Source organism: Salminus brasiliensis, chromosome 22 (assembly GCF_030463535.1).
Source record: "Salminus brasiliensis chromosome 22, fSalBra1.hap2, whole genome shotgun sequence".
NCBI lineage: Eukaryota > Metazoa > Chordata > Actinopteri > Characiformes > Bryconidae > Salminus > Salminus brasiliensis.
In genome coordinates, this window is record NC_132899.1 from 13216998 (window position 1) to 13237735 (window position 20738).

Below are 20738 nucleotides of genomic sequence, written 5' to 3' on the forward strand. Positions count from 1 at the left end.
TTGAATAGTGGATACTGGATAGTAATAGCTTTGCAGTTCAGAAAACCAGAAGTCGCAACACTACTCACAGCAGCTGAAGCAGTGCTGGATTAGAGCAGAAACAGCAGCACTTCCCTCTGGTCCCATCACACTGCTTAACTACTTTGATTTTGGAGATATATGTTTTTTGCTGAGTAATGAGAAAATGTATTTAAAATTAAAAATAAAATCCCACTTAAAACTGGACCATCACCCCCATGTCCCCCCTTCTCATTATCCCCGTTTCTGACTCTCTCTTTATTTTTATCTCTCTTTATTTCTCTTTATTACATCTCTCTCCATCTTCATTATCTCCATCTCTCACTTACAGATTTTCACAGAGCTCTCTGTTGTTGACCCCGGCTGGTGTACAGCCTACAGTCTGACAAGCATCTGTTGATGGAGGCCTGAAAATCTCCCAGTAGCGGCAGCAGAAAGACGGAGCCGGGGCTTAAGGCTCTTCTGCCACACCAAACACCAAACACGCCTTTGCAGGATTTACTGAACACCTGAGCAGCTGTGTGATCACTCATACGTTGACTTGTGATGAGGTAAACAAATCCTATAATAGCGTACTGGTGTTGAGCTTGTAGCCCACTAAGTGTGTGTCACAGCTGATGTTCTATCAGATCTTGGAAGATTTATGACCCGTTTTGCAGAGCTGTGAAAGCTGTGTGATTGGTCTGCATCACAGCTGCAGCAGCTCGGAGGTGGTGAGGGTGGAAGTGGCTGGTAAACACAAGCAAATGCCACAGATTTGCTAAATGCAATAAATTAGCAACATATCAACAACACTTACTGGAAGAACTGCTAATAAACTGCTGGAAAATGATCAGTGTACACTGAGACCTTAGAAAGCATCAAAAGCGTGGGAAATTGCTACTTTTCTCACTAAAATGACACTGCAACTGCACATTTATTAACCATAACTTTTTTTGTTTAAACATTCAAATGTTTTTAAGCTCCATAAAACTGGATTACAAAACAGGAGGACAAAATTCTGGTATCAGATATACCTTATAATTAGATATATGTTATAATTAGAAGCTAAATATTAAAGCTAAAAAACATCACCACTGTCGGAACAAATGGAAATGGAATGTGAAAAGATTATATTAAAAGTTGGTGGGAAGGGTACGACTAGAGACAACCACATCCTTACACACATTATTAAACTGTTATAAAACCATATATTTTTTAACTTATTCCTTAATTATTTATTATTATTATTATTTATATTATATATGTGATCTTCAGTATGTACATACTTTCTCCTTTTATCTATCAGACAACAAGCTATCTGAGTAAAGTGCTCAGAATCTCGCCTCAGTATGGCCAGCATGCGCCTGTGCTATGCAGTGTAAAGCCGTATACAGGCCTGAAGACCTTTTTCCAATCACCATTTCTTCTCTTTCACCTTTTCAGAGACTTTAAGACACTCCTTTGATGCATGAGGGCTGGCCCAACTGCTCTGGAATGGGGACTTTACTTTAGATTGAATAGTGTATACCGGACAGTAATAGCTCTGCAGTTCAGAAAACCAGGAGTCGCAACACTACTCACAGCAGCTGAAGCAGTACTGGATCAGAGCAGAAACAGCAGCACTTCCACCATCTCTTCTCTTTCACCTTTTCAGAGACTTTGAGACACTTTTGGCCGTTGTGTTTGAGAGGATCATGGAGCTGAATAACAAGATGATGAGAACTCGTTATGTTTATCTTTAAGATGTTGGTATTGTCAGAGCAGAAATGCAGGTTAATTGGACATTGCTGATAGTCTTGTTGATAAATATCAACCAGTAGTTTTCTGTTTATTCATTAATAGACCAATTACAGAATTTAATATGCTGACTGAGAAGTCATATATTTGATCCTTTGGATTTATGTAATTTGTAACTGCTTTGACGAAGTGCGTGTTAGTTTAGGGGAGGGGGGCACCCAATAGCAATCTAATCCCCTCATCATAGCCTTCTGTTTTCTCCCTTTTGCTCTCTCTATGTGGGTTGTGAATGTGTTTGACCTGTTGATATCATTTTGCTCCATCTTATTGTATTACTTTACTTATGTTTCTTTTTATATACCTGTAATGCTAAAAATATTCATCAAGTAAATTCTAATATTGTCGGGTCCTCGTTACCATGCTCTCCCCTGGGGCAATCCCAGGACTCCGCCCACAGGGTTAAATAAGGACTTCCCCTCGTTTTCCATGATTTCATGCCATGCTTGTCAGTGTGTTATTGCCAGGTTAGCTTGTTCCTCGCCTCGTTTCTTGTTTGCCTTACTCCTTGTTTTCCTCCTTAGTCAGAGTGTTTTGGTTTGGTTTTGCCCTAGTTATTACTGAAGCGCTGCTTCAAGTTTTGTTTCTCTTTTCGGCCCTGTCCTGCTTTTACGCCCAAGAACGGCTTAAAGCTTTTGGTTCACATTTTCTCCCTGTCCTTCCCAAGCTCTGCTCAGTGGTTTTTGGTTTTCCCTGGCCCTCCTAAGCATTGCTCAATAGTGTTTGGTTTTCCCGCCCTGTTTATCCATGTTTGTTACCCTTTTACCAAGCTCTGTATCCTCCCAGTCCCTGGTTTGTTATTTTGCCCAGTCCTGCTTCATTTTTCACGTTAAGTTTTGTTAAGTTTTGTTCTGACTATTTTTTTTTCTTCAATTTTTAACTTTGAGTCATGATCATCTTTTTTTTTTACATTTTGAGATTTTAACCGTCATTTAGCAGGACTGTGAGTTTTCACATAGTTTCAAGGTTTATCTTTGTCCTGCTGTGGTAAATCAACCTAAGAACCAAAGGTTTTCTATGGCATCTATGGCAAGAACCATTTGAAGCACCTTTATTTTTAAGAAAATAGACTATTTCTATTGGTCTATCATAGAAAAGGGAGTCTGACAAAATGTTTAGGCATTTTCAAATTATGGGGAAAAAACTGAATTGAGATAGGAGCTTGTGTGCATGGTCTACATTGTGAAAATAAGCAATACATAAGCTCAGTGTAGCATGAGTAGAGTAAAGCTATGGACTCTTATCAAGAAAAAGCAGCTTAAATGTTAAAGTGAGAGTTTCTGTCATACGGAAAAAAGTCAAAAGTTCTACCAAAGACAAGAGTAGGGGGCATATCTGAAAGCCTGTATGTGAAGATGGAGAAAACAAATAAAGTCGGGAGGTGGAGGTGGAGGTGTGAAGCAACAGCACTGGTATGCAAGTGCAGAAGACACACTGAAAGAATTACAAACAGGTGCAAAAGAATTAGCTGTAAAGGCGAAGAAGACAGAACCTGCATTCTTAAAGGAGCATGAAAGTGTTAAAACGAGTGTGAACGCTAAGAATGCTATAGGCTGTAGTTCTCCTTTACAGCATTATACGATCGTGGGGAAGACAAATTTTGAGTCAGCTGACGTCTGTCTGATCCATGTACATAATTTATACTTAAAATGGGCTTCCTTAAGAGGATAAAAGTCAACCCTATTCTTTAACATCCACTGATCACATTTCTATCAGTGCTGTGATCAAAAGCTCATTACTGCACCTTACAATTTACTCACGAGGAGCTCAGACTTCAGCACATCAGACCCCCTTATTATCATCACCTTCATCTTCATCTCTGTGAACTGTGTAGATCACAGTCTTGTGCGAGTGACATTACGGTTCAAGTCAAATAGGCAGATGGTTCTGATTTCATTCTAGATATGATACTACCACTAGTCCACTACTATTACTGTAACTACTACCACTACTATTACAATCACCACCATTACATTTTCATTACATTTACATTTAGGCATTTAGCAGACGCTCTTATCCAGAGCAACTTACAAAAGTTTGTAAAGGCTAGGAGCCAAAAGATACCTCCAAGCTTAGCTATTATTAAATAAAGTCAATATGGAAACACTTGGAGCCGCACTTGAAGCTCGAAGGGCTCTTGGTACAGATCGGCTTTTGACCATTGCCATTAAGTACGAAGAGGCTGGTCCATTCTTTGGCTTTGTAGACCCGCCAGAGTCAGGGTTTTGAATCTGATGCAGGCAGCTGCAGGAAGCCAGTGAAGAGAATGCTGCTGAGGAGTTACATGGTTGAACTCATGAATGTTGAAGACAACCCGTGCCTCTGCATTCTGGATCAACTGCAGGGGCCTGATGGTTTGCATAGGAAGACCAGCATGAAACGAGTTGCAGTAATCAAGTCGTGAAATGACAAGAGACTGAACAAGCACCTGGGCGGCCTCTCAAGAGAGGAAAGGTCAGATTCTATGGATGTTGTAGTGGAGAAAATCTGCATGACCAAGTCACATTTGCAACATGAGTCGAGAATGATAACTGATCATCCATGACTACACCAAGACTTTGTGCTTCTGCAGATGGAGTGACCAGTGAGTTTATCACTACCATCACTGTTTATATTACCAAACCGACTACCACTAGTAATACTACTATTACCATTACTACTGCTTACCATTGTCACTACTACTGCAACTGCTTTGCTAGCCAACATCTGTATTGTTCAGAAATTAGTATATTTTGCTCTTGAGCTCCCCCTACAGAAGGGGAGTGCTGCAGTGAATTCAAGTCACACTTTAAGCTGTCACAGAATTTCACACAAAAATGACTTGGATTATGCAGCATTACAGAGTACGAGAGGTCTTGTGCAGTTCCACCAAAATTACACAGTGCAGTAGCAGCGTTCCAGGCCCAGAATGGCAATGACAGACATGCTGTGCTCTCTATTCCACATTTGAATAACGAGTGCTTCTATCAGCTACAGTTTTGCGCAGATTTCTGAAGACAGCATGGCATGCTTGTACCGCACTGTGCAGAACGAGAGCCTCTCTCATCATGTGCCATGCATACAGTGAAAAGACTCAAACATTTATTAGCTGTCTTTAAAGCAGTTTTGACAGCTCTCTGTCAGCTGAACATGGCTGTGGTTCGGAGACGCCGGGCGGAGCAGCCAGCATCCCGTTTAATGAGGGCTGAAATAATTCTTCTACTTCACCCTCTCTTCCCTCGCCCCGGGTGAGGACATCACCACAGCGGTTCTGATAACACACATACTCTACTACATCAATGCGTACAGTGTTGATTTAACACTAATAGTGTTGATTTGACACTTTGAATGCGGAGGGTCATCTTCCCAATAATTTGGAAAATGGCGGGGGAAATTCCTAGTTGTTTATTACTATAAATATTACCACCACCACCACCACTCACTAGTACAGTTATCATTACATACAATGCTCACTACTTAAATGAATTAGTACATTTGTATTAGGTGGTGTCTGTACCGCAAAGCTCCAGGGGCCTGAGGTTGTGGGTTTGATCCTTGCTCTGGTCTCTTGTCTGTGAGGGATTTGGTGGGTTTTCTTTAGGTTCTCTGGTTTTCTACCCCCTCCCAAAAATACACGGTAGGTGAATTGGGTGTCAGACTTGTGCACTGTCCAGGGGGTATTCTAGCCTTGTGATGAATGATTCCAGGTAATCTCTGACCGCCCCACAACCCTAGCCAGGCGGATGTAGATAAGAAGATAAGTAGTCGGATAGTAGCTACCATGTTAACACCTGCATTTCAATTTCCACAAACAACAAACACACATTTGAATGTATTTAGTTAAATTTATTAAGATCATAAAAAAACTCTATTTTATATTGATTAAAATGTTTAAATTCACACCCATGACAGAATTCCTCTGCTTGTTTTAACTGGATATGAGTAAGAATGAATGAATATGATATTTTTATGTCACATTTGTTATCACTGGCAACTCCTAGTCCTATGGTTTAACACATCACTTCTCAGCAGGTGAAATGTTGCACTGAGGTCATAAGCACTTTTGTCACAGAGAGATTAAAAGGTTAAGAAAGGTAAAACACTTTTTATTCCACTCTGGATTCACAGTCTAAAATCTGGGCTGGGTTTCAGGCTGGAGCCAAAAGAAGGATTTGAAGAGATGTACAGCTTGTGTTTGCCTCAGACAATTTTTGTGCTTGCATGAGGGTGTGTGTGTGTGTGTGTGTGTGTGTGTGTGTGTGTGTGTGTGTGTGTGTGTGTGTGTGTCTGTCTGTCTGGAGACTCTTTAACCCTCCGCATTACTCATCACATTTACAATCTGCTATCAGCAGCATGAAGATGAAATGCCATGAATAACCTTCTAGCATATGAAAGCTGTGTGAGTGTGTGTGTGTTTGTGTGAGTGTGTGCGTGTGCATTTTTGGGGTGAAGAGTGGGGAGGGGGTGATAAATCACATGAATGCCTCTCCAGTGATCTCTCTATGATATGTATTAATCTTGTGCCAGGACTCATGCATAACTTTGTTTGCCACACAGTACCTCCTGTTTCAATATATTTGTTTGTTGATGAATCCTTTTTAGTTGGTTATTTTTAGAACTGCATGCAGTCCAGCGAAACTGAAACTTCAGCTCAACATTGCCCCCCTTTGGTAATAATTAGCATGATGATGTTACTTATGTCTAACCTGTCTGACACACACACACACACACACACACACACACACACACACACACACATGCACACACACACACAAAGATGTTGATTTAGAGAGAGATATGAAGCACACTCAGATAAACCCTTTGTCACATGCCTTGAGTTACAATGTAAATCATGAAGCATTTGGATGCAACTGAAGAGCATAACCTCTCTTCCTGAACCTTCTTTCTTTGGAACAGAAGAAACAAACAGCTAAACTAACAGAATATCTACACTAAATTCCAGATCTGGCACTAGATTACTAACAGCTTTAAGGGACCCATGCACTTTAAGGCTATTATTTAAACACTCAAAATGTTCAGCTCAACCCTGATGTTAATAGCAGACTTTCAGGAGATATTTGACATTTTACAACTTTCAGCAAATTCAACAAAAATGAATTTATGTTCCAAATTCATGGGTGTCATTACCGAAAAAACTACTGAGGTAAAAATGACACCCTGGAAAACCACATAGACATTGTCACACAAACAGCTGAAGGGCTGCCAGATTTCAGTTGCCAGCCCAGGGACAGGGGCAAGGTCGATGGAAGAGATGTTCAGTAAGCATCCCAGGAAGTCTTTTTTTTTTAATTTTTTTGTTTAATTTAGTAGATTATGTATTTACATTTTGCTTGGGGCGAACAATGCTCAGATGCAGACTAACAAGCCGATTTACAACCCTGTTATTTTGGCTCTGAAAGAAACAGACACTAAACAGAACAACAAAAACAAAACATGACAAAAACAAAAAACATAAGCTCTGCTTTTATTGGCTGTTTACATCACCCTGACAACCCACAGCCACACAGGCTAGCCTAGCCTAACTTAGCTTAGCATCATTTTTAAGAACTTCCTGTAATTATCGTGCAATTATTATCTCCCAGTACAGGATAAGGTGCTGTCCTCTCTGAGTTCTCTTGGTGTTCACGATTAGCTAGCTGAAGAGATTGTACTAAGGTCTAGTAGGTTTAGCGTTTAGCCTAGCACCCACTTGCTTCATCAACTCTCTCTTTCCTTTTCAGTCATGCACAGCTCCCTCTTAGCAGCTCTCTCTCCATGGATGTTGCGTACAGCTCCCTCTCCCCGGCGCTTGCTCTGGTCGGCCATTCTCCAAATTGTGCTTCGCCCATTTGCTTTTAGCCTTTTTAGCCTTGCTTCCATATTCTCCCAAAGTAGCCGTTGTGTTTGGCCTCAAGAGGCTTTCACCAGTGGGCTGGGTGCATGTGAATTTTGGGGGAGTAAATATAATGAGCCAAAAAATATAAGTTTTGGAGTTCTGAAATTGGCCTTTTTTACAACCCTGTTTTAGTTAAGCTGGATTTTCTTTTCAGGGAGGACACAACAGTGATTAAGGTTCATGGTATGTCAGTTTTATGCACCATACTCTCTTTATTCAACTAAGGGCAATTATGTATGCCAATAAATATTCTAACCTTCTGAGAAAGAGATAAAAGCCTCAGATTCTTCTGTAGCTGGAGATACATATTTAACTGCTTTTTGAAAGTAGCTGTAATTGAGATATTACATGTATGGAGTTACATATGGAGTTTATGTAGTTTGAGAGTGCGAGAGGAATAAGAAGAATAAGTGGAATGTTAGACCCTAGACAGACTGGGTGACAGACCTAACAGGACATCTGAGCGAGCTTAAAAGCATACCAAAAACTGACATCTAGCAATCGTATATGAAGCCTATAAGAGTATTTTACTGTGTTCCTTAAACAAATCAATGACAGCTAGCACACACACACACACACACACACACTGAGAATGAGTTTACTGGCTAACTAAACAAACTCCTTCTATTTAATATTTTTAAAATTAAGGATAGATGGATGGAAATACTTAATTGATCCTGAGCAACAGTGTGATACACATAACCAGACATTAACAGATACATATTAGTCAAAATAAAAAAAGGGGGGGGGGGTAGTAAACAAACTGTTTTAATAAAATACACTGTAAAAAGTAGAGCAATTTGTTAGTTTGTATGCATTCAATGCATGTATATAGATATGTGCATAACATTTACACACAAGCAGTAGGTGGTATTACACTGAGGTAGTTTAATTTTCAGTGATTATTCCTAAAGTAGCAGCAATATTATCAGTCTACAGTATATAATAAAAGTGAGTGTCAGCACACTGTGAACGTGTGATAACAGTAGCAGGGTTCGAAATGTGTAATATGCCTAATGAATATCACCAAACATCAGGGAACATTAAATTAATAAAATCACAAAAGTTTGACTCTTGTGCACATTAGTGGGTGATTGCTGATTCTAGATCTGTGGCTTTCAAACAGTGGATACTGACCCACTGGAGTGAGAGCCTCTCAGTTTCTACACTGCATTGCTGACCCATGCTAGTGACCAGTGATTGTTATAATGAAAGAAACAGTAATCAAAGCACAGTGCTGGGTACCTTTAGGTGCAAACTTACAATATTTACTAGAAAAAAATTAAATATAATTTGTAATGGTGAAGTAAATTTTGATAAGATGTTAACACTCCAAAGCTTATTACACACCAGGGTGTATTATTCTGTAACTACAGGTACTTGGTGATAGAAGTGTGTAATGAAACCTTTGGACCGTTGGTGGACCATTGGACAATTAAGTGGTTAAATATGTTCAAACTGAAGGTAAGATCATGAAAGACCTGAACACATTTCATCAAAGAAGTTCAGTATTTTATTTTTATTCCAAAGTCTCAGTAAGCCAATGTCAAAGTCTAGGCCTGTGCATGTTTAATTATTTTATTATGGTATGTTATTGTGCTTAAAAACAGTAAAGGTAAACTGGAAGCTTAAGGACTTCATGTCTTTTTTAACAAGACATGAAGGACAAACACTACCTCTGCATGTGGGTCATAAAAATATTTGTGAGCCCCTGCTTCTCGCCCATTCATGTAATTCTATAGGTCTATCCCCTTTATTTACACTGGTTCATTTGGCTTGTATGGCCTTACACTAAACATTCTAAACCAACTGCTAAAACAAAAAATAGAATAAAGACTTTCAAGGGGAAAACAAGCGTCAGCTCAGAAGGTAGTAAAATTTCTCCTTTGAGGTCCATTCTCAACAGCTCTCAAGACACTCTGCACCAACTCTGACCACAACTGACCACAAAATTACTCCATTAGTTTTAGCTACAGTGTTTTTTGCTGGTTTTGGTCAAGTTGGCAGTTACTATCTAATGAGGTAATAAACAATTTAGTGTGAAAGCCAAGGCCAAGGCATTCCAACCTCACATTCTCATCCTCCAAACTGTTTTAAGCAAGACGGAGCATGTCTAGAACCACTGATTTTAATGTAAAAGGGCTGACCCCTAGTGGAACCAAGATATTGTGTCAGTCCCGTGTCACTGAGGTTGCTTTAAATGGGTGTTGCATAACTACCCTGAAGCTCCTAACCTTTTACTATGTCTCACTTGTTTTTTTAACTTCAGCTTTTCTCAATACATCTGTTACAGTGATAAATGATGGGATTGGTTCCTCTGATCTTAACAATACAAAGCAGCAGTCCTAAGCATAAGCCAAAGAGATTGTAACCAGTTAGCTTTTAGCCTTGCTAACTTTTTTCGAGTCTTGCTGCTATAAAATGAGCTGACATTTTGCCTTATGATGTTTATTTAGTTTCAATTTGATAGTCAGCTGAGTCAGTCCTGCTGAGTTTGCTTCAGAGGAAGTGGACAATGGAGAACAGAGATAGCTAGCATTAGCTTTAAGCCTAGCATTAATCCCTGTTTGCCTTTGTTACTTTTGCCAAGTTTACAAAGCCTGGATAATGTAGCCACCCATATTCCCATAACTAGCAGAGTATGGTGGTAAACTGCTGCTCTCCAGTATCACCAACACTATGATCACTTTAAACCGCCTATGCGTTATCATTCTGCTGGGCGTATGTAAATGTGGGGGATTGTAAAAATAAAGACTACGAAAAAATCTTGACAATTTGAAATTGCGTCATTTTCCAGTCCACTTTCATTATGCCATTTTAATAGATATTGTTTTGAAGGAGACGATACAATTTGAGGTTCACAATGTGTCACTTCTTTCAACTATACCCTATATGGAAAATATAGTTTGATTATTTAGAGCCATTTTAATGATGTTTGCACACACCTAACCCAACCCAAGCCCTAATTTCAATAACTCAAAGGGAATCTTCTGGCTCTTTTTCCTTTTGTCATTTCTGTACAAAGCTATGTTCATTGTAGGAACCAACCAAATATCCTGACAACATGAAAATGTTCCTGCTTACCATCATCCTGGGGCTATTTGGTCCCTGCAAAGAGTTAAACACACACACACAATGTAAACTGTGGAGGATAAAGATTTGCCAAAACAGAAAGCCACAGGCAAAGTTAATTAGACTTTGCATTGCTTTGCATTGAGGAACCTTCTCTCACTTGTTCATTCATTCTTATCTGCTAATTTGTTAATTTAGCAGGACAAATTTCAGTCGGGGCAGGCACAGTAAATCCATTCTCCCTGATACGCTTGGATAAAATGTTAGGGGCAACCAGTCACCACTGACTCGACTCTGCTGATAAAATATTCATAAAGACCCCCGTATCAGGCCTGTGGTACGTTTACACAAATCATCATATGAAGAATTCCTCCTCATTTTAGATCATGATCACATTACTTGCTCTCTGCCTCTCTCTCTCTCTGTTTCACAAACTTACTCATGTTCCTTTAATCTCATATTTATTTCTATATTTAAATTACACCGAAAGCATCAGATGGCTCTGTGCTTTGTTATGTTCCTGGACTCCGTCATTCCTCCAGGCTAAAATATGAAAGCTACACCACTTTCTTTCATGGCTGTGGGCTGTGTCTCTGTAAATGGAGGTAAGGGGAAATGGTAATGACCAGACTTTAACACAATGCCTGAACTCTGTCCTATTTGAAGAAAAAAAAAACTGCCCCAAAGAGCAGGCCAGAAGAAGCCCTTTGCACTTCTCAGATTCAGACTCATACTCTCTCTCTCTCTCTCTCTCCTGCTGCTGCTGCTGCTGATTTACATCTTATGGGCTCTTTCTCCTTCATCCTGCTGTCATTGAAGGTGGATTAGATTGGGCTTAGATTGCTTTAGACATCAAGCATCAACGGGTCCATCCATCATGGAATGCCTTTTAGCAATGGATCGTTACTGCCATCTATTGCTTGCGTGCTTTTCTTTGTCCCCTTCTCCTTCTCCTCTCCTTTATTCTCTGCCCCTTTCTCTCTCGCTCTATCTCTTTGCCTTTGCTGTTTCTATCCTAACATCCTAGTGCCGGTCTTTATGTATCCTTTCACCCCCACTGCGCTCTGTGGCAAAGCGAAGTCAAAACCGCAGCTCCAGGGGACTAAAGGCTCTTCTAACCCCTCCTCTTTCTTTCTCTCTCTCTCTCTCGTCTTTTACTGGGGACCTCTGAGTGGCAGCCAATCATGAGCTGAGTCCTTTCTCTCTCTCTCGCTGTCTCCCTGACAGCAACTGAGAGTGAGAGAGAGAGAGAGAGAGAGAGAGATGGAGAGAGACAGACAGGCAGAAAGAAAGTGCTTCAGCTACCAAAGGAAGCCTCCACAAAAGAGTACCAAAAAAGAGACAAAACAACTATGCAAAGAGAGAGAGAGAGAGAGAGAGAGAGAGAGAGAGAGAGAGAGAGCAAAAATGAAAGAAAACAACTGAAATGAAACAAAAGGCAAAAGAAAAGCAGAAAGGCAGCGATGAAGTCCTGAAAATGGCAGAGCAACAGAAAGCAATGATGAGACAGTGACACAAATGGACACATACTGGAAAGAGAACAAGAGTGTGTGTCTCTCTCTCTCTCTCTCTCTCTCTCTCTCTCTCTCTCACTGAGTCACATACAGACTCTCTCGCCCTCATGCACACATACACACGCTCACGCACACACTCACACAAAGCATACTCAGGCTGGGGATGTAAAGGTGACAGAGCAGAGAGTGCTTGGCTTTGCTAAAGAGGGACACAGCAGCATGCCTGCTAACGCATAGATCAGCAGCGGAGCATGAAAACTGAAGGTAAAACCTCTCTCGCCCTCCCTCCCTCCCTCTCTCTCTTTCCCTCTCCCTCCCTCTCTCTTTATCCATCTCTCCCTCCCTCCCTCACTCTTTCTCTCGCACGCGCTCTCACTCTCTCGCTCTCAGGCGGATGATAGGAGCTTCCTGAAAGAGTGCAGTCATGTACGTAATTCCTCCCGCGTCTGCTGAATCTAAAGGTTATCATTAAGACAGATGTGCCCTGTAGACCAGGACTTCCACTGTTGCTGTGGGGAGACGTACATCACTTTAAACCAGGGGGGAATATTTGATTAAAGTTTTTTTTTTTTCTCTTTTTTTGGCAAAAAGAAAAAAAAGGATCTGAAGCAATTGAGAACAACGGCACCGGACGAGACAAGAATGTGAGTGGATGATTAAATCTTTCTAATGCTTTGGAAAATAAATTTAGAGAAATTCTGAGCTGCGCTCAGGACACGAGCGAGTTCCGTTTAGAGCATGCTCTTGGTTTATGCCTGTAAAGTCTCTTTCTGATGCCTCGCATCCTTAACTGAGGTTTGGAAAGCCTGTGGGTTCAGTAAGCTCTGGCCGGGCTGATAGCCTGGCCGGCACAGGTGGTGTTGATCAATTTGTTTTAGGAACAGATGGAAACAGATACGGAGCAACTCCAAACTCAGAAGTGTTAGTCCAGAGCATGTCTGTGTTGTCTAACTTGCGTTTGGGCAGTCTGCAGGGAAAGGTGTTGCAATTGTTATTCTTAGCCCAGCGGGTGATGTCTTTACAGTTCCATACTGGACGAGGCTTCATTTGCATAATATTTGATTTATATTCATATGCAAATGGACATGTTGGTTTTTGCTCTTCGCACATTTTTAACTTTAGATTGATTTGACTTTAATGTCCTTGAAAACAGCCTTGAAATCAAGGGAGGAAATGCAAAGGAGGGCCCGCTTTGAAAGGTTTTGGATTTCCCTAAAAATCAGTCAAAGAACTTCAAACAGTTTGTCACACGCTGATAACAGAAATTTGGCTTGCTTCGGTGGCGTCCTCTAAGAATCATTCTGATAGGAATTCTCCAATTACACAAATGCTCTCGTGTGATTCCAGTAAGCCGATTATTACTGCGACCTGCGTGTCATCTGTCCACTCATTCGCTGCCTGGCCTGGGGTCAGATAATAAATGCTGTGTGTGAGAGAGAGAGAGTGAGAATGAGTGAATTACAGAGAAAGAGACAGATGAGGAAATGAGGGAGATAGACAGAGAGAGAGAGAGAGTTGTATTATGAATTTATGAAATATTAAAATTTTCCATATCTTTTTTGTTTTTCCTCAGTCTCCCTCTCTCTTCTCCCTCACTTTACTTACTCTCCCTCAGTCTCTCAGTCTTTCTCTCTCTCTCTCTCTCTATATATATATATATATATATATATATATATATATATATATATATATATATATATATATATATATATATATATATATATATATGGACAGAAGTATTGGGACACCTGCTCATTCATTGTTTCTTTTGAAATCAAGGGCATTCAAAGAGAGTTTGTCCTGCTTTTGTTGGAGTGTAACTGTCAGCCTGTTGGATAGTCACTACCCCACCTCATCCCGCAAAAGCATTGGATGGAGCCCCATCGTTCCAGAGAACACATTCCCACTGCTCCACAGCTTCAGGCTGGGGGGGTGATGGGGGTTATATCCCTCCAGCCCACGCCTGGCATTAGGCACAGTGCCAATAAGTTCATGCTTATCTGCTCCAAAAAGTCCTATTCTACTGGCAGTACTTCTCTACAGATGTATGTGTGTGCACGCTTTTGCACATCTTTGTCAGCAATGGGTGCAGCAAGTTTGCATACATTTTGATGTACAGATTGTGTTTGTGTGTGTGTGTGTGTGTATATATTTCACCTCACTGTTTTGGCTAATTACTGTGTGGCCAATATTCTCCCAGACAAATTACCCACAAATGTGTGAAACCCATCACTGTCAAGTGTAACAGCCTCATTTGGACGTTTCTATGAGCCATCACACCCCTTTCATTCTCACTAATGCAGACACACATGCAGACCCCCCCCCTCGCCCCCAATCAGAATACTTCTAGGACAACTGCCACTGACCTTCCAGCCTGGTAAACTGTTTTTGTGGATTGCTTTTCACAGACACTCGGTCAGTTAGCTAATATAAAAACTGGTGCTTAAAAATCTAAAGTTTGAGTCTGTTGGTTCAGAATAACTAGAACATTTGTAAAAGAGTAATTTTGTTATTTTGAAAGAATTTCAATGAAGGCATTGTCAGTGAAAAGTGAAAGAGGCAGAAATATCAAAAAGCCATTTGCGAGGCACAGTGCATCCTAATTAGTGTCCCTTCAATGCAATTATCATTTACATGTTACAATCAATATTTGGCTGGAAAAAGAAAACAGAAGCACTTAAAAAGATGCAGAGAATGCAGAGAGAGACACAGCAAGAGAGAGAAAGCGAGTGAGAGAGGGAAAGCGAGAGAGAGGAACACAGCCATAATTGTGGTGCTCTGTAGGTCCGTGTGAGAGATGGTGAGCTCCACCAAGTGGTCAGATTTTTCACTACTGCACACAGCCCTGCAGCTTTACCTATAAAACTCCTGCTCATTTTAGATCATGATCACATTACACACTTTCTTTTCTCTGTCTCTCTCTGTCTCTCTCTCTCTCTCTCTCTCTCTCTCTCTCTCTCTCTCTCTCTCTCTCTCTCTATCTATCTGTCTCTCTCTCTGCCACACACACACATACGTGTCTCAACAGGCTGGCAAGTATCTAGATAAATGTGGAGGTGTACTGGGTCAGTTGTAGTATATTTTGTACTCGATCAAACATTCCAACTCTCATAATCCGCTGGGCCTGACGCTCTGGGCATGGTGCAGGTGTGCTCTGAGATATCACGGAGCTTTATCTGGAAGACTTCAGGCACTGTTTCAATCTTTTATGCTGTATGCAGTCCATAGCTCATCCTATATACGTTTTGCTAGAATGCAGTCTTCCCTCTCCTCCATCCTCCCCTTCCATCTCCATTCCTCAATCCGCCTCACTACTCAATCCCGTCAGAGCTTCAAATCCATTTTCCATCCTCCGCGTTTGAGCTATGTCAAGGTCATAGGAAAGGTAGACAAAAAGAAAAAGGAGGAAAAAAAACTTCCTCCAAAGGCAACGTGTAAAATGAATGCACGGACACAGACAGAGTCAGCCCACATATGCCTACAACCATCAGTCAGCTGCGAGCCAGGCATGGACAGAACTAGCCCAGATCTCCTAAATGATCCATGTCTAGGGTAGTCTAAAGGGGGAATACGGAGAGAAAGGGAGAGAGAGAGAGAGAGAAAGTAGATGGGGTTGAGCAAACGAGGCTGTGCTGGACTATGGGAAATGTATTCCCAGTAGAGGCTGCTGCTCCAGACTGATTTTATAAGTCTCTAGAGAAATAGAGCAGTGCCTTGCAGACAGGACTACCGCAATTACAAAGACAGAGTCTTGCTAGCCAGGGCACAGCCGTTCAACTCCCTCAACTTACTACCTACAGTGTGTGTGTGTGTGTGTATGTGTGTGAGAAAGAGAGAGAGAGAGAGAGAGAGAGAGAGAGAGAGCCTGTTAGATGATAGATATAGGTACTCATATACATGTATAAAACATATGGGACATTTATTATATGTAATAATGATGTATTAGATATAGGTAGGTATGCATGTGTAATTATATATATTTACTAAATATAGATAGAATTATAATATTTAGAAATCCCATACATCAAACCTGTTTATGTTATAGAAAACACTGATTCCAAACTAGGGATGCACCGATCCGATATTAGGATCTGATATCGGTACCTGTATTAACAAAAATAGCTGGATCGGATATCGGATAACTAGGTCCATGGAATCGATCCTTTCACTTTAATTTGTTGGTGTGAGACAAATGGCAATTTAGTACATTTATATATATATGTGTTAATTGGTATCGAGTATCGACCGATATGAAAAGTTTATGTATCGGTATCAGAACTGAAAAAGCCGGATTGATGCATCCCTTTTCCAAACATGACTAGTGACTCTTAACCTTTGAATGGCAGTGTATATAAAACACATGAGACATACACACTTTTAAAAAGTTATTTAGTCTCCTGAGAAAAAGAAATATGAGCAATATGGGTAGATTTGCTAAACACTATAGACACTATAGACAAAATACAAATAATATTAATACACCAACCAGTGATTTTCCACATTTTCTTGTGGACTACCAGTATATTGTGTAGTTACCATCCAATACTTGGTGTTTTACTAGCATTTGATCAAATGTATGTGTTGACTGTGCAAATCAAGAAATAATGAGACCAGTAATCTGAAAACAGCAAAGTCCTGATTTAACTTCACTGATGTTAGTTTGAACCCATTCTAATGACATATGCTGTTTTTACAAGCATAAACACATGTATTGCTGAGATAAATGGGTTTAAACAGTTCGCTTAGGCACCTAAGACGTTTGCACAGTGCTGTGTGCAAGGCCTCAAGTCCTGATAAACAAACCTGTGTGTGTGTGTGTGCGCATGTTTTTCTTTCGATTAGATCCTTTGGCTTAGTCTATGTTTGGTTTGCCATTGCAGCAAATCTCTTCAAAACAGACTGAAACTCCCAGTGCAGCTGGTTTGGCCACAGAATCACTGAAATACAGTGCATTTCTCTAACATTCTCATTAAAGCATAATTACCAACCATTACTCTATCCAAGCATGCTTGCATACACACAAACCTACTGGACCACCACTTAAGCCTACATAATGGGACGAGGGAAGCTCCATTTCAGAATATTTGCGCTCTCTTATTTTTGAGATTTTTTTTTCCCCCAATACGAAGCTACAGTAAAATCCTCCCACACTGATGCCTTTCTTCATAAACAACTTTTTAATACTCTGTGGACTTTTAATACACCAATCAAGTTGAGATAATTAAGAGAAAGTCCCGAACATCTGGTGAGGAGAATTTTTTTTCCTGTTGCAGGCCCCTACAACCCCCCCACCCCACCCCCCTTCGTAGGGCAATAAGTGGAATTTTAAAGAGATACGCTGGTTTAATGCTTAATAGGCATGCTGCATCAAAGATTAATATCCAGAATGCTATTAAAACTCAAGGACAGCCTTGAATGATAATTAGAAAATGCAATCACAAGAATCACCATGCTTTAATTGCCGCAAACGTTTTCTGCGGTTTTTCCAGAATGTGCTTGTCATCGCTGTGGCAGAGCTCAACTCTGAGTGAGGCCAATAAGAAGGGGGTGGGTGGGGGGTGAGAAAAGGAAAAACTTTATCAGCTTATGGCTTATTGGCACCCTGTGAGCCAATCTTCACACAACCAATAATCTCCTATCTGGACCCTTCCACAAACCACATCCTCTAAACAGTCACATTACATGACAGCAATGTCAACACTTTCTCAGCAGAACTGGTTATGTGCGCAGCACTTTTTCTTAAGACGACTGCTCCACAGCCTCTCAGACAGCATGTGTGATGCACAGTGTGATATGTCCGTGTGACTGTGCTTAAGTAAGCAAAGCTTCATGTGTCAGTGATGGCTTACCATGACATGTTACATATTACAGGGTTTATTATTACACGTTTGATGTGCTTTGCTAATGTGGAAAAAAGTGTTGGCCATACATTAACATATGTCATAGGATCTTTATATTGCAGTGATTTACATAGGGAAAAAAATGCATCTCCAAATGGACAACTTCACAGAAGGACAAAACCTCCTTAAGGCTCATTTAGATGTCAGTGTAAAAGTGATTTTAAAGCATTTCTATTGGTCCAATTATCATGAAACTGAAAGGACAACAGTTAGATTCATTTCAAATTATGTCAAAAAGTGAAAAATGGCAATATGCAGCAATAATGTGATGTGCCCGGATTTGCTTTTGCAAGGTACAAAAGTACACACATTTCACAATGAGTGTACTGAAGTGCTGAATGATGGATTAGATTTACACCCATAAATGTCCTTGGGATATGATGGCGGGTGTAGTGCTTGTCGTGGAACCCATCAAATCCATCAGGCCTCAAGGGTGGTCACTTCATGTGATGGATGAATGTCCAGCCCAATATAATGCTGGCACTAAGGAAAGTGAGTCTATATTAAACCTGCTGTATATCTCCCAAGGTCAGAGAACAAGCTTAAACCGACCCTTATGAGGCAGCTTTACATTGCATTGCATTTCATTCCTGGAAATGATGTCATCAGTGTGACCTTATGAACAATAAACAGGGCATACACACTGTATGTAGACCAACATCTATATCTCATGCCAAGATATTGTACTGGCAATACCATATATGAAATCCTAACCATTATTGTATGGACATTCATGTTTTATTCATGAAGACTGCTACCGAGGTTTTGAATGTCAAAAGATTTCCCTGGCTCTCTAACCCTGAGATGCATGAACCGTATGTCTGAGCCCCACTGAGGCCTTCCCATGCTGGGCCTGTGTGAATTCATTATCTACATCAGCAAAGCCAGTGATTCCACAAATTACAGCAGTCGGCATACTCTCAAGCCGCTGCCTTGTGAATAATGCCCAGTTTCATCTGTATCTCATTAAGCAAATTATTTCACTCGTACTCATAAGATAATGTCCTTTTACATGCACTGCTTCAGTCACATCCAATGGAAGCATGGTGGTAATTTGTTCATAGACAAAAAAGATGAATCGCTTTGTTCTTCTAAATGCCTCCGATGACATTGCGCCTTTTTATTCTCCCCTCTTTCTCTTGTTGATTCAGATCGGTGAACAAGAACGACACAATATTATGAATCTGCTCCTCATTTTGCTTGCGATCCCCCTCGAGAAACATTGGGTAATAAATGCCTGTCAGGCTGATTTGGCACTTTGGCCTTCTGCATTTTCCTTGAAACTGGGCTCCCATGGAATGGGGGAAGGAAGATTTATTAGGATTAAGTGCCAAAAACCCATAAATTATGTATGCGCTGCTTAAATTACCTATCAGGAGTGGTCCTGGAGGACAGTGTGCTTCATTGAGCCATTGCAGGTTTAGCTAAGCTGTCTGCTCTGTCTGTTGTTTACCATAGAGGAGCACGTAATTAGAAGTTTGGGCAGCGAACTACAGTTTGCTGTAGACTTTTGCATCTACTGCTACTTAGGCTGAGCCTTTAGGGAAGGAGCAAATAAGGGTTTAAGTAAGCTTTGTGCTGAGTAAGTTCATCCAAGCACTGGTCACTCGTTGTTATTTATGGAAAGGGCAGTTAGGTTCAAAATGGCTTGCAATTTTGTTTACCTGTATCCAAACTGTTTCTCCTGACTGATCTACCGTGTCAGCTTAGGGTTATTCAATTACTGTTATCTTAGGCCCACTTCAAGAGGAGGTGTATGGTGCGGCATTATGCTCAACTTTGTGCCTCATCAATCTTTTCTTGTCTTCTCCCAGGTCTGAAGACGAGAGGAGAAAAGGAGACTGAGGATAAGATGTCCCATTCTGTCGCCATTTGCATTCAGCTGTTTCTCTCAGACAACACTCAATTCCTTAATTGATTCCTTATCAAGGACTCTCCAGGGGTGATTGGATACAATGATAACCAATCAGCTTGCTTTGCTCCTGCTGTTGTCCGTCCCGGAGTGGAGCTCCGCCCTGATCCGCCCTGTGCCTGGAATTAGCACGGCCGAACGGGACGGACAGACACTTCACCGCACCAAACGTGGCTGGATGTGGAATAGTTTCTTTCTCTTGGAGGAGTGGACTGGCAGTGGGAAGCAGTATGTAGGCAAGGTAAGGGCAAAGTTTTGAAAGCGATTAATGCAGTTTGGAGGCCATAAGGAGAAAGTTCCTAAGGGAAGACAAATAAAACATACATGAGGTTATTCAGTGTCAGTGCAAGAGAACTGGCGCGCAAAGCGTTGCCCATCCATCACCAGGGAAAGAGAGAGAGGGAAAAAAAAAAATATATGAAACCTGCAGTTAAGGGGCTGTGGAAGCTGGATACAAAAATAGCTGCAAAACAGAGCAGGCACAGGGATATTTTAGAGAACAAATATGACCTCCTTTGTTCTACAAGCAGACATGTGAGCAGGAGAAATAACTCACAGAGGGCTGTAATGCCATCATTACACCATATGAAAGCACTATTCACCATAAAACACATACTCTGAAAAGAGCTCTATTCCTTGTAGGTGCGAATAAAGCTGTGGAAATCGCAGAC

General features: G+C 40.8%; 1 protein-coding gene across 4 annotated transcripts in view; it reads left to right on the forward strand.

Annotated features, from left to right (window-relative positions):
• Positions 1-20738, forward strand: part of cdh10b (cadherin 10, type 2b (T2-cadherin)) — a 68725-nt gene that overhangs the window by 14462 nt on the left and 33525 nt on the right. The window contains exons 1-3 of one of the 4 annotated variants that reach the window (XM_072667198.1): positions 12135-12519; positions 12847-12899; positions 19970-20308. The exons of 1 other annotated variant lie outside the window; for it this stretch is intronic. In XM_072667198.1, the coding sequence (XP_072523299.1) occupies positions 20111-20308 (198 nt within the window). In that variant the 5' untranslated portion in view covers positions 12135-12519; positions 12847-12899; positions 19970-20110. Of the gene's footprint in view, positions 1-12134; positions 12520-12662; positions 12682-12846; positions 12900-19969; positions 20309-20738 lie in introns of those variants that run through there. 2 more of the 4 variants (XM_072667199.1, XM_072667200.1) reach the window with 2 other exon arrangements.